General features: G+C 45.3%; 1 protein-coding gene across 7 annotated transcripts in view; it reads left to right on the top strand.

Moving 5' to 3' along the window:
• LOC110485936 (regulatory-associated protein of mTOR) overlaps positions 1–12,643 on the top strand; it is a 202,750-nt gene that overhangs the window by 151,968 nt on the left and 38,139 nt on the right. For all 7 annotated transcript variants that reach the window (XM_036940605.1, XM_036940602.1, XM_036940601.1 and 4 more), the window contains exons 21-22: positions 1,134–1,289; positions 7,812–7,930. In XM_036940605.1, coding sequence (XP_036796500.1) covers positions 1,134–1,289; positions 7,812–7,930 — 275 coding nt within the window. The remainder of the gene's footprint in view (positions 1–1,133; positions 1,290–7,811; positions 7,931–12,643) is intronic.

The raw sequence follows: 12,643 nt of genomic DNA, 5'->3' as shown, positions 1-12,643 counted from the left end.
ACACACTCCAGGCACATGAGGTCTAGCATTGTCTTGCATTAGGAGGAACCCAGGGCCAACCGCACCAGCATATGGTATCACAAGGGGTCCGAGGATCTCATCTCGGTACCTAATGGGAGTCAGGCTACCTCTGGCGAGCACATGGAGGGCTGTGCGGCCCACCAAAGAAATGCCACCCCACACCATGACTGACCCGCCGCCAAACCGGTCATGCTGGAGGATGTTGCAGGCAGCAGAACGTTCTCCACTGTGTCTACAGACTGTCACGTGCTCAGTATGAACCTGCTTTCATCTATGAAGAGCACAGGGCGCCAGTGGCGAATTTGCCAATCTTGGTGTTCTCTGGCAAATGCCAAGCGTCCTGCACGGTGTTGGGCTATAAGCACAACCCCCACCTGTGGACGTCGGGCCCTCATACCACCCTCATGGAGTCTGTTTCTGACCGTTTGAGCAGACACATGCACATTTGTGGCCTGCTGGACGTCATTTTGCGGGGCTCTGGCTGTGCTCCTCCTGCTCCTCCTTGCATAAAGGCGGAGGTAGCGGTCCTGCTGCTGGGTTGTTGCCCTCCTATGGCCTCCTCCACGTCTCCTGATGTACTGGCCTGTCTCCTGGTAGCGCCTCCATGCTCTGGACACTACGTTGACAGACACAGCAAACCTTCTTGCCACAGCTCGCATTGATGTGCCATCCTGGATGAGCTGCACTACCTGAGCCACTTGTGTGGGTTGTAGACTCCGCCTCATGCTACCACCGCCAGCATTCAAAAGTGACCAAAACATCAGTCAGGAAGCATAGGAACTGAGAAGTGGTCTGTGGTCACCACCTGCAGAACCACTCCTTTATTGGGGGTGTCTTGCTAATTGCCTATCATTTCCACCTGTTGTCTATTCCATTTGCACAACAGCATGTGAAATTTATTGTCAATCAGTGTTGCTTCCTAAGTGGACAGTTTGATTTCACAGAAGTGTGATTGACTTTGAGTTACATTGTGTTGTTTAAGTGTTCCCTTTATTTTTTTGAGCAGTGTATATTTCAGGGTTTATTTATTCTAGTATCAGATAGTATATTTATTCTGGTATAATATGGTATGTTTCAGTGTATAGTTATTCTCTTGTGATTTGTATGTCTAGGTGGTCCGGTGGCATTCTCTCCAGGTAACCTGAGCACCAGCAGCAGTGCCAGCAGCACCCTGGGTAGCCCTGACAACGACGAGTACATCCTCTCCTTTGAGACCATCGACAAGATGAGACGAGTCTCCTCCTACTCCTCCCTCAACTCCCTCATAGGTATGAAAACGACTAACCTACGCTACCCTTACTACTGACCTACGCTACCCTTACTACTGGCCTACGCTACCCTTACTACTGGCCTACGCTACCCTTACTACTGGCCTACGCTACCCTTACTACTGGCCTACTACCACTAGCAGTGGCGATGAGCATTTCAAGCGCACTGTATATCTCAAAGCCATATATACTGAACAAAAAGATATTCAACTATTTTACTGAGTTACAGTTCATATAAGGAAATCATTTAATTGAAATAAATTAATCAGGCCCATATCTATGGATTTCACAGAGCAAGGACAGCCAATCAGAATTAGTTTTTCCCCACAAAAGAGCTTTATTGCAGACAGTTTCCTCAGTTTCATCAGCTGTCCGGGTGGCTGGTCTCAGACAATCCAGCAGTTGAAGAAGCCGGATGTGGAGGTCCTGGGATGGCGTGGTTACACGTGGTCTGCGGTTGTGAGGCTGGTTGGACGTACTGCCAAATCCTCTAAAAATGACGTTGGAGGCGGCTAATGGTAGAGAAACTAACATTAAATCCTCTGTCAAAAGCTATGATGGACATTCCTGCAGTCAGCATGACATTTGCATGCTCCCTCAAAACTGAGACATCTGTGATATTGTGTGTGTGACAAAACTGCATATTTTAGTGGCCTTTTATTGTCCCCGGCACAAGGTGCACCTGTGTAATGATCATGCTGTTTAATCAGATGATTGATATGCCACACCTGTCAGGTGGATGGATTATCTTGGCAAAGGAGAAATGCTCAACTAACAGGGACGTAAACAAATTTTGAGAGAAATAATCTTTTTGTGCGTATGAAATATTTCTGAGATGTTTTATTTCAGCTCATGAAACATGAGGGACCAATACTTTATATGTTGCGTTTGTATTTTTGTTCAGTGTAAAATATTTGGTATTGAGCTCAATATATAGAGTTGAGAAAAAAGTATACCCACAGAAAGCTCTCTTCAACAGTTTCAACAGTTGTTGCTTCCAACTCTGTTTTTTTCCCACAATTGCTTTTTTAAATGTTATACAATCAGAACCCTTTTTGGGGGGGGGGGAGAACGTGTGGCTTGCGCATCACAACAGGCACCAGAGAAACAGTTACAGGGGCTGGGCAGACACTTTCATTACAGGAATCTTGAGCATAATGCAATCTACTGTTTGACCAAATCATGGTTTTAGCCGCCAGAAAAATAGGACGTTTTGAAACTTTTGAGTGAGTTGACCTCGTCATGAATGTTCAGCTCGCACCGACGCAACCAATACATTTTTTTTACCTGCACAGCCAGGTCAAAATGGGATTAAATGGTTGCAGTATGGAGCCCTGCCTTCCTATACTTTTCCCTTTCTCTTGCTTCAATTCCCTCATACCCGTAGGTAAGGCTCTCGTTCTCAACCTTACCATCCTCTACTGTTCAACTCACGAGGGTGCCCCTGGCTCCAAAAGACTGAGTGCTTTTCCTGGTCTCACTGAGGGCTGGCCCCGCTCTGTTTCCCCTATGCTGTGGTGATTGGCAGAGGCCTTGATGCGTCCCGACACTCAGTTTGTGTGTGTGGAGAAAAAGCATTAACTCACCAACAACACGAGGGAGGGAGGGAGTGAGAGAGGGGGAGAGAGATGGGGATTCCCTACCTTCTGTTGCCATTTTGAGAAATGCCTGCTTCACACACCAACTGCCCTTGTATTTGACAATGTACTCTAAAACCGTGGTTCCCAACTCCAGTCCCCCCAAAAGTACATCTTTTTGTTGTAGCTCCGGACAAACTCACCTGATTCAACTCATTGAGGGCCTGATGATTAGTTGACAAGTTGAGTCAGGTGTGTTGTCTGGGCTACAATGAAAATGTGTACTTTTGGGGTACTGGAGGACCAAATCTGGGAACCACGACTCCAAAAGACAAGGACACGGCTACACACATGCGTGCGTGCGCGCGCACACACACACACAGACCGACAGATGAGTACACTACACACGCATCACTCAAGTGCACCACTGACCCATGGCAACAGAACGCTGCGTTAACTCGGATTAATCAAATAATCCAATATTAATAAACTCCCACAGGAAGCCGGATTGGCCAAGTCCATCACAGTCACATCTATGGGTCTTTTCAGGACACAGTGGCATGCGCCTTAACATTGAAGTCTGACAAATAAATTACCAGGAAATGGTTATAAAATATATATTTTTATATAAAAGATAATAAACTATTCACATTCTGGTAGACGTTTCTGTCGCTACCCTTTTAACCGGTGCGTTTAGCATTCATTCAGCCTTTGTCTAAATGCTTCCCAAGCTGCACTGGGCTCCCTAACACCATCATGAGGTCTGATTCATTCTTAACAGGTTGAGTATGAAATTGGCCCCTCGCCCACTATGCTGTGTCCGGTTTAGCATCTTACCATAGAATAGTATGTCATTCTATTTCCATTGTCCTTACCTCCCTGTGTGCTTGATTGTGACTCTCAGCTAGCAGCATGGGGTTTGTACTAGAGGTCGACCGATTAATCGGAATGGCGATTAATTAAGGCCGATTTCAAGTTTTCATAACAATCGGAAATCGGTATTTTTGGGGTCGCCGATTTGCTGATTAAAAAAAAGATATATATATATATATTTTTTTTTATACCTTTTATTTAACTAGGCAAGTCAGTTAAGAACACATTCTTATTTTCAATGACAGCCTAGGAACGGTGGGTTAACTGCCTTGTTCAAGGGCAGAACGGCAGATTTTCACCTTGTCGGCTCGGGGGATGCAATCTTGCAACCTTACAGTTAACAAGTCCGACGCGATAACCACCTGCCTCTCTCTCGTTGTACTCCACAAGGAGACTGCCTGTTACACGAATGCAGTAAGCCATGGTAAGTTGCTAGCTAGCATTAAACTTATCTTATAAAAAAACAATCAATCATAATCACTAGTTAACTACACATGGTTGATATTTCTAGATATTATCTAGCGTGTCCTGCGTTGCATATAATCTGACTGAGCATACAAGTATCTAAGTATCTGACTGAGCGGTGGTAGGCAGAAGCAGGCGCGTAAACATTCATTCAAACAGCACTTTCGTGCGTTTTGCCAGCAGCTCTTTGTTGTGTGTCAAGCATTGCGCTGTTTATGATTTCAAGCCTATCAACTCCCGAGATGAGGCTGGTGTAACCGAAGTGAAATGGCTAGCTAGTTAGCACGCGCTAATAGCGTTTCAAACATCACTCGCTCTGAGCCTTCTAGTAGTTGTTCCCCTTGCTCTGCATGGGTAACGCTGCTTCGATGGTGGCTGTTGTCGTTGTGTTGCTGGTTCGAGCCCAGGGAGGAGCGAGGAGAGGGACGGAAGCTATATACTGTTACACTGGCAATACTAAAGTGCCTATAAGAACATCCAATAGTCAAAGGTTAATGAAATACAAATGGTATAGAGGGAAATAGTCCTATAATTCCTATATTAACTACAACCTAAAACTTCTTACATGGGAATATTGAAGACTCATGTTAAAAGGAACCACCAGCTTTCATGTGTTCTCATGTTCTGAGCAAGGAACTGAAACGTTAGCTTTCTTACATGGCACATATTGCACTTTTACTTTCTTCTCCAGCTCTTTGTTTTTGCATTATTTAAACCAAATTGAACATGTTCCATTATTTACTTGAGGCTAAATTGATTTTATTGATGTATTATATTAAGTTAAAAGTGTTCATTCAGTATTGTTGTAATTGTCATTATTACAAATACATTTTATTTTTTTTAATTGGCCGATTAATCAGTATCGGCTTTTTTGGTCCTCCAATAATCGGTATCAACGTTGAAAAATCATAATCGGTCGACCTCGAGTTTGTACCATAGAGGGTTTTTCATAGTGCTGACTTGATGCCTAAACATTTAGATATGCAACTTGTTTGGGAGCCGAGCCGTGTTGCAGGAGCACAATTGGGTTGAGTTAGCTAACACTGATCGGTCCCACAGAATACATCATTGATTGGGGCAATACCTGGTAGTTGCTAGAAGTGCTCTTTGTAAAGGGACTGTCCCAGAACAACACAACAGATGGCACAGCATATGGACTTAAAACTTTGAATTTTGGGAGAACTACCTCTAAGGCCCTGAGAGAGACTAGCGTTCTGTCCAGAGAGTGTACAGCAAGCTGCCTCACGCTACAGAAACAGGAGATTCTATTCCCTCCTGAAAATAACAGTTGGAAACGCTTAGTGAATCTGGCCTTTAAGATAAAAAGGAAAATGTCTTACACAGCAAAATAGCACCCAGAGCAACCCTACCTACTCTAAGGCGTTCTGATATCCTCCCATACGTTTCTGTTTGGCCACAGCATGGACTTGGCTCAGCTTCTCCCTGTGTCAGTGCATTTAAGATGCTCATGTTTGATTGAAGGAAATGGGTTATATACCGTAGCTTTCAGAGCCTGACCAAGACTTATATTGGACTGGGTGTTAAATATGCATTAGCAGATGACCTTTGAGGAAAAAAACGTCTGTCTTGTTCGAATACTGCAGGGGAAGCTTCAAAAGTAGCGGTTGTAGTGAGAAAGATCGTTTCGGATATAACACGGTTGTAAAATTGTGCAGATGTTGCAAAGGTCCTCATACCAGGCCTTGCTGAACACAATTCAGCCTGGGAATGATCTGTAGTCACAGTCTCTCATGTTGAACTGTGTAGCGTGCTGTGGTGATAATGTGTCTATGCCAGTGAACTGGTAGTATTTCCCTGTTTAAATGGGGAAACAGTATTTCACATTCCTCACCAGAGCTGTTTACCGCAGCACCTAATCACATTCATGCCCCCGGGCTAGAACCTAATCACCTCTTTACCTCGCTCACCCGCTCTCGCTTGCACACACTCGCTTTTTCCCTTGCTTCCCTCTCTCTTGCCTGATTACTTGATTGCTTTCTCGCTCCCTCTTTCCCCCGTGCTCTCTTTCTCTCTCTCCTTCTCATGCTTCTGCTCTTGCTTACCCCCCTTGCTATCTCTCTCTGCCTGCCCTCCCCCTCAGCTCTCACCCTCCCCCCCTCGACCCACACTACAATCTGCTGCAGTACTATTAACCAGAGCTCCCGATTTTCACACACTGTCTCTATGAAATGCACTGGATAGCCGCAACAGTTCGTGATAGCCTGCCACGCCTCCCCTCACACGTCCCTCATTCTACAGCCTCTGGAGGAGGAAGAGAGTGTGTCCTGTCTAGGGGGTTAAGACAGTGTCCTCTCTTACCCTCAGCATAAAGTGACTCAACTCCCTAAGGACATTTTTCATTCTGTTCGCTATCTACAAGTATGAAGTGCTGGGGAGAGGGAGAGAGAGAGAGAGAGCATTAACAGCTGGATACCTTCACTGCCGGGCGTCGAGACGAACAGAAGATTGCATCAGACAGAGGCAGAGAGATCATGTATGTATGTTTGAGCGAGGACGGGCACAGCAAAGACACTAGGGAGAGGGAGTGCTGTGTTACTTGCAAATTGCGAGTCAATGTGCCATAATAATGAACTAGAAGAAGAGGGGGCACTCCTTATACAAAGAGAACGGTGACAGGCAGGTTTAGGCCCGGAGCAAAACAAACTGATGTTGACAGCTCCTTCGTGGCCAAACCCGGTGAGTGACCGTCTCTCTCGAACTCAGCTCAGCGGCACTGCAGTGTTCTGTCAGGTTGAGTGGCAGCTTGGGATGACACCGCAGAGAGGACGACAGGAGAGGGAGAAAATGGATAAATAAAATATGGAGGGGGGGGTAGTCCTGGGTGGAAAGGGAGGGAATAATCGTCAAAGTGAACACACACTTTCTCACAAACACACACAGACCAGTCGCCCTCGGTAGGTAGAAAAAAGACAATAGCAGAGCACTTGCTCATTCATATTCCGCATAATGATGACAGTTGGCAGTCATGTTCCTGTCACAATCAGCAATGGTGCAGAAGCCAGCTGCCTTCATTGTGTGTGTTGATTAATGAGTTACATTACCTGACACGGCAGCCATGTTGGCTCCAAAACCTCAGCAGATGACTGAGTTAAGGAGAAGTGAATGTTTTTGGATGTTAGATGATGAGTGATTAGCATCAATTGGATGTTAGCGTTTCTATGCTATGATGATGATGGGGAATTCAGTGGTTGAGTGTGATCACTAAGCATGTTGTGTTTGTGTGAGAGAGAGAGCGAGCGAGCGGGAGAGATTGTCGAGTGTTGATGGAAATCATGCCGTGTGCGTACGTGAGAAAATGAGATGGTGAGAAGGTTGGCTCTTATTGATGGTCGCTAATCAAATATTGATGGTAATCATGCTGTGTTTACGTGCTTGTTGAGAATGGGATACAGAATGTAGATGTTCGCTAATGTATATTGATGGTTTTCACACTGCGTGGGGTCATTAGGTGAATGGTAATTCAATGTGTGTGTGTATTGATGGTAATTGATGCTGTGTGCCTGTGTGTATTAACGGTAAGTCACATTTGTCTGTGAATGTTGGATCATTATGTATATGGATAATCATGCTGTGTGTGTCTTTGCAGGGGTGTCGTTCAACAGCGTTTACACACAGATCTGGAGGGTTCTCCTGCACCTGGCGGCCGACCCGTTCCCAGAGGTGTCCGACCTGGCCATGAAGGTCCTCAACAGCATCGCCTACAAGGTACTAGACATACACACTGTTCTCTCTCCCTCTGCTGTGTGTCTGTTGTTTGGTTTTCTTTAGGGGTGTTCTTATGCTTTGAAAAGGTCATGTGGTTTCATACACGCACACCCACTCTCTCATTCTCACACACACACACACACACACACACACACACACACACACACTCACTCTCTCGTTCTCACACACACTCATTCTCCCTCTTCCCTGACATTTTCACCACCTCGAGACCGTTACTTTTGTGCAAATGCAATTAAGGCGAAACGACTCCCTCGGGCCAGCCACTGCAGAGAGGAGAAGCCTGCCGTGACTTAAGGAGGTGTAATAACCATTGTTGCGCCTCGCGCTGGAGAGAGACCCCTTGTATTTGCTGCTGACAACACCAGTTCCTTGCAGTCCCCAGAACTGTTCATCTCATCTTTAGGGCTTCCCACTGAAGCCCCATAAAAAAAAACAAGACTTATTAGATATTACATTGCAATAGACTCTAATGTATGAAACGCTGCAACAGACTCTAATGCAGTGGTCACCAACCTTTTCTGAGTCAAGATCACTTTCGCAGTCAAAAAGCAAACTGAGATCTATTGCTCAGATTATATATATTTTTTTACATTAAACCTCACACATACAGTTTTGTAGGAAGGAGGTTTGGGCTGTAGGCCTAATACATTATCACAGCATATTGGCTGTACGATTGGCCTTCCAATATTGTTAATCAGACCATATTATATTTCAGAACTCGAGCTTTGATAACAAAATAGAGCAGTTGGTTCAGCACTTGTTGAGGCACTGTTTAGCCTAAATTGAAATTATTATCTTTTTTATTTTACACCTACCGGCAACAGCTCAACACGATGAAAAAGAAAATAATAGTTTTAAAACGGATCGCAAGCCTTTATCGTTCGTTGGCTTTTCTGCAGAAATATTTGGTGATCGACTAGGAATGCCTTGAAGATCGACCAGTTGATCGCGATTGGCGACCACTACTCTAATGTATGAAACATTGCAGTAGACTCTAATGTATGATGGGACAGTATTTTTTAAAATATACAATGTGGTCCACTGCTACATTCTCAGTTCCTTGCAGTCCCCCAGAACTGTTCATCTCATCTTTAGGGCTTCCCACTGAAGCCCCGTAAAAAAAAAAAAAAACAGGACTTATTCGATATTACATTGCAATAGACACTAATGTATGAGGCACTGCAACAGACTCTAATGTATGAGGCACTGCAACAGACTCTAATGTATGAGGCACTGCAACAGACTCTAATGTATGAGGCACTGCAACAGACTCTAATGTATGAGGCACTGCAACAGACTCTAATGTATGAGGCACTGCAACAGACTCTAATGTATGAGGCACTGCAACAGACTCTAATGAATGAGGCACTGCAACAGACTCTAATGTTTATCTCTGCACGTGTCCCAAAATGACCCCCTATTCAAGTTGTGCACCACATGGTGAATAGGGTGTCATTTGGGATGCACATCTCTCTCTTTGTTTTTTCCTGCTCTTTTGATCCGCCTGTAGATGAGCACGGGAGGAACTATCATCTCTCTATTGCAGTGGTTGTTTCATCTCCCGGAGGTTTTCCTTCCTAAGATGATTTTAGGAGGATTTTCTTTTATCAGCCCCACCCTCACGATACATTCAGGTTCAGATGGACTGATTTAACCTCTAAATGATCGTTGCTGTAGAGACTTTTTTCCCCCTCTAACCACTTACCCGGTGGAATGAAAGTTAATGAACAAGCAAATGCGAATGGCGACGACTTAAACTGTCTGTGATGTGACATACAGACACGCACAAAAAATTATTGCACTGTAAATTGTCTTCCTGTAATAACGCTTATGCAACCCATTCCATCCTACTGAGGCGTTGACTTTATGTTCGCGTTCTTGTTGTCGCTAAAGAACCTGCGTGTAAAAGCATTCCATTGGACGCTGTATGCCGTGTGCATCCTGTTCATGCCACTGATAAAACTGGAAACCTCAACTTTACTCCCGTCAACAAGAAAAAGCCATCTCACACGGATGCAGGGATTCTCCACTTACCTAGTCGTCACACACTCCTCAGCCTGACAGCACTTCAGAGGGAAGAACAAAGAGGGTCTACCCACAACTTTACACACACACACGCTTAAAAGCAAGTGTCAATCCCGGTATTCAGTGTCCCGTGCTAAACACATTATTGACTGGAGTGTGTAGCGGTTTGGTGCAGCCTGCGTCCGGAGAAGCCGGAGCTCTCGACAGCCTTCCCTTGACAAGCAGAGAAATGATCTCATTGGTTTAAGTGTCCAACCGAGCAAATCCAATTCTGTTTTAATTAGGATTTTTAGCGCCTAGTTGCCAGGTGCCAAGGAGGATGGAAGTGTGAAACGCACGCAGGCTCTATGTTCTCCAAATGAACATTTAGTGCATTTTTTAGGGGGGGGAGAGGGTGGTACTTAATCAGTTGTCCAACTGAAATGTGTCTTCCGCATTTAACCCAACCCCTCTGAATCAGAGAGGTGGGGGGGGGGGGGGCTGCCTGGGGCTGCCGTAATCGACATCCACATCTTTGGCGCCCGGGGATCACTGCCTTGCTCAGGGGCAGAATGACAGATTTTTAACTTGTCAGCTCGGGGATTCGATCCAGCAACCTTTCGGCTACCTGCCGCCCCTTAAGAGGTTTAAGCATAAAGGTTAATTGCACATTTTTTTGTATGTGGTCCATACTTTGTGATGATAAGATTGAAGTAGAATTTGGATGGGAGTCTTGGCTACTCTCTCACACTCTAATATCAGTCGTCCCGGTGCATTGTGGGTGAATGTTAGCCTTCAACAGGGTTTCTTATTGCAGAAGTGCAGGTAGATCCCTTCCCATTTCAGCCTGTTTGCTTCTGTTTGGTTCCTAATGAATACCCCTTTTTGGTCCCAGATCTGGTTTTCTTTTGTGCCGACTCCCACAGACCACCAGTAGGAGTTAGCAAGAGAGCACAAACTGATCTGGAATCAGGCTTGATGAATGTCTCACATTCGGGGAAACACTGGTAGAAAAAGCTCTAAAACCCACTGCATGAGATCATGACCTACCCACTCTTCTCAACCCACAATCTCTGGGCCTTACTGCCTTACACAGCAGAAAATCACCACAATCCCTCCCTCTCGGTACTCCCCCAACAATCAGATAGCTCCTTCCATCAGACCACGTCCCCTTTCCAACCAATCACACCTTAGTTTGAGACCACTTCACAGGGCTATTATCGTTGATCAGGGAGGTGTTCTGTACTTTTGTGCGCCCGCAGAACATTTAAATCCCCCTTTTGAATCATTCAACACTCACAAGTACAGCGATACTGGCTGGGGATGCATCCCAAAATGGCACCCTATTCCCTACACAGTGCACGACTTTTCACCAGGGCCCAGTAGTGCACTAAATAGGGGAATGGGGTGCCATTTGGGACCTAGATGCCGTGAACGTTGCCTGCTGCAGTAGCAGTCGGGTTGCAGGTCTCCTGGCCCGCCGGGAAGCCCCTTGTGATAACAGGGTGTGTATATATATATATATATATATACTCTACAGTATCTCTCTAGTTGTGTGTATTTTGTTAGCTTGGCTTTTGGAAGTGATGAATAAGTAAGGGAAGTAAGTAGAGAGGGGGGGGGGGGGGACAGGATGTTCCACAGCGCCGCCGTGTTGGCGTCTCCGTTAAGTGCACCGGGGGCGGAACTGGACGCGTCTGAACTCGGCAACGTGCAATTATGCAACAATATGTCATGTTTTGAGTGCATTACGGTAGGAAGCGTTGTCTGTGGGGAAACCGTGCACCAATGCGGCGAAGATGACTATGTTCACACTGCTGGTGGAACGAGTTGGTTTGAACCAGCCGGGCACTTAAATGACATGCAATTATTGGACACAATTACGCAGCAATTCTATGTAATGTTTTGCATGCATTATGCTGGGAAGCGTTGCCTGTTGGGGAACGATACGCGTCTTGTTTTCCCCCCATGACGATGTGCCAATGGTGGAATCGTCGGTTCGAAGCCAAGCACTTTATACCATACAATTATGGGACACACTCACTCAACAATGGTATGTTTTGCATACAGGAAGCTTAGTCTGTGGGGTAACGATACCTATTGTCTTCCATGCAAGAATCATTATGACTGTGTATGTAACATGGGAAATAACATCTCGGTAATTCAATTTCTTACGCTGTCAAACCGACTTCATCACCAGCTCCTCTTACTGATTGTGGTGAAATGGCACCTTTCACATCTTCCTCCTTTTGCTATTCTCTCTCCTCCTCTTCTTCCGCTTGCTGTGACTATTGTTTAATAACGATACCTGGACTCGCTTTGTACAGAGGGCAAGCTAATCTCCATTGTTCCTTAGTTGGTATGAGCATCTCAATAAACACTTAGCAAAAGGCTCCCAGTGGGAGATGAGAGAAATGTTACCCTTTTGAAGATTTCTGTCCAAAAAGAAGAAAAAAAATGCTGCTTCTCTGTGATGGTGTGATGGTGTCTGTTTGTGCCTGTGTGTATGTTAAGGGATTGTTGCCTAAATGCTTTCTCTGTGTTAGTGTGGCGTTACAATGTGCCAGTGTGGTGGTGGTGTGATGATTACTTGTTTTCTCCCACCTTATTCATATTTTATACTGCAGTTTGTGAAGCCTCCCAGAGTAGTGACGGTCCGTCCGTAACGACTGTCATTTCTGTGCTTCT

The sequence above is a fragment of the Oncorhynchus mykiss genome, chromosome 13 (assembly GCF_013265735.2).
Source record: "Oncorhynchus mykiss isolate Arlee chromosome 13, USDA_OmykA_1.1, whole genome shotgun sequence".
Lineage (NCBI taxonomy): Eukaryota > Metazoa > Chordata > Actinopteri > Salmoniformes > Salmonidae > Oncorhynchus > Oncorhynchus mykiss.
This window is presented reverse-complemented; position numbering and strand designations above follow the sequence as displayed.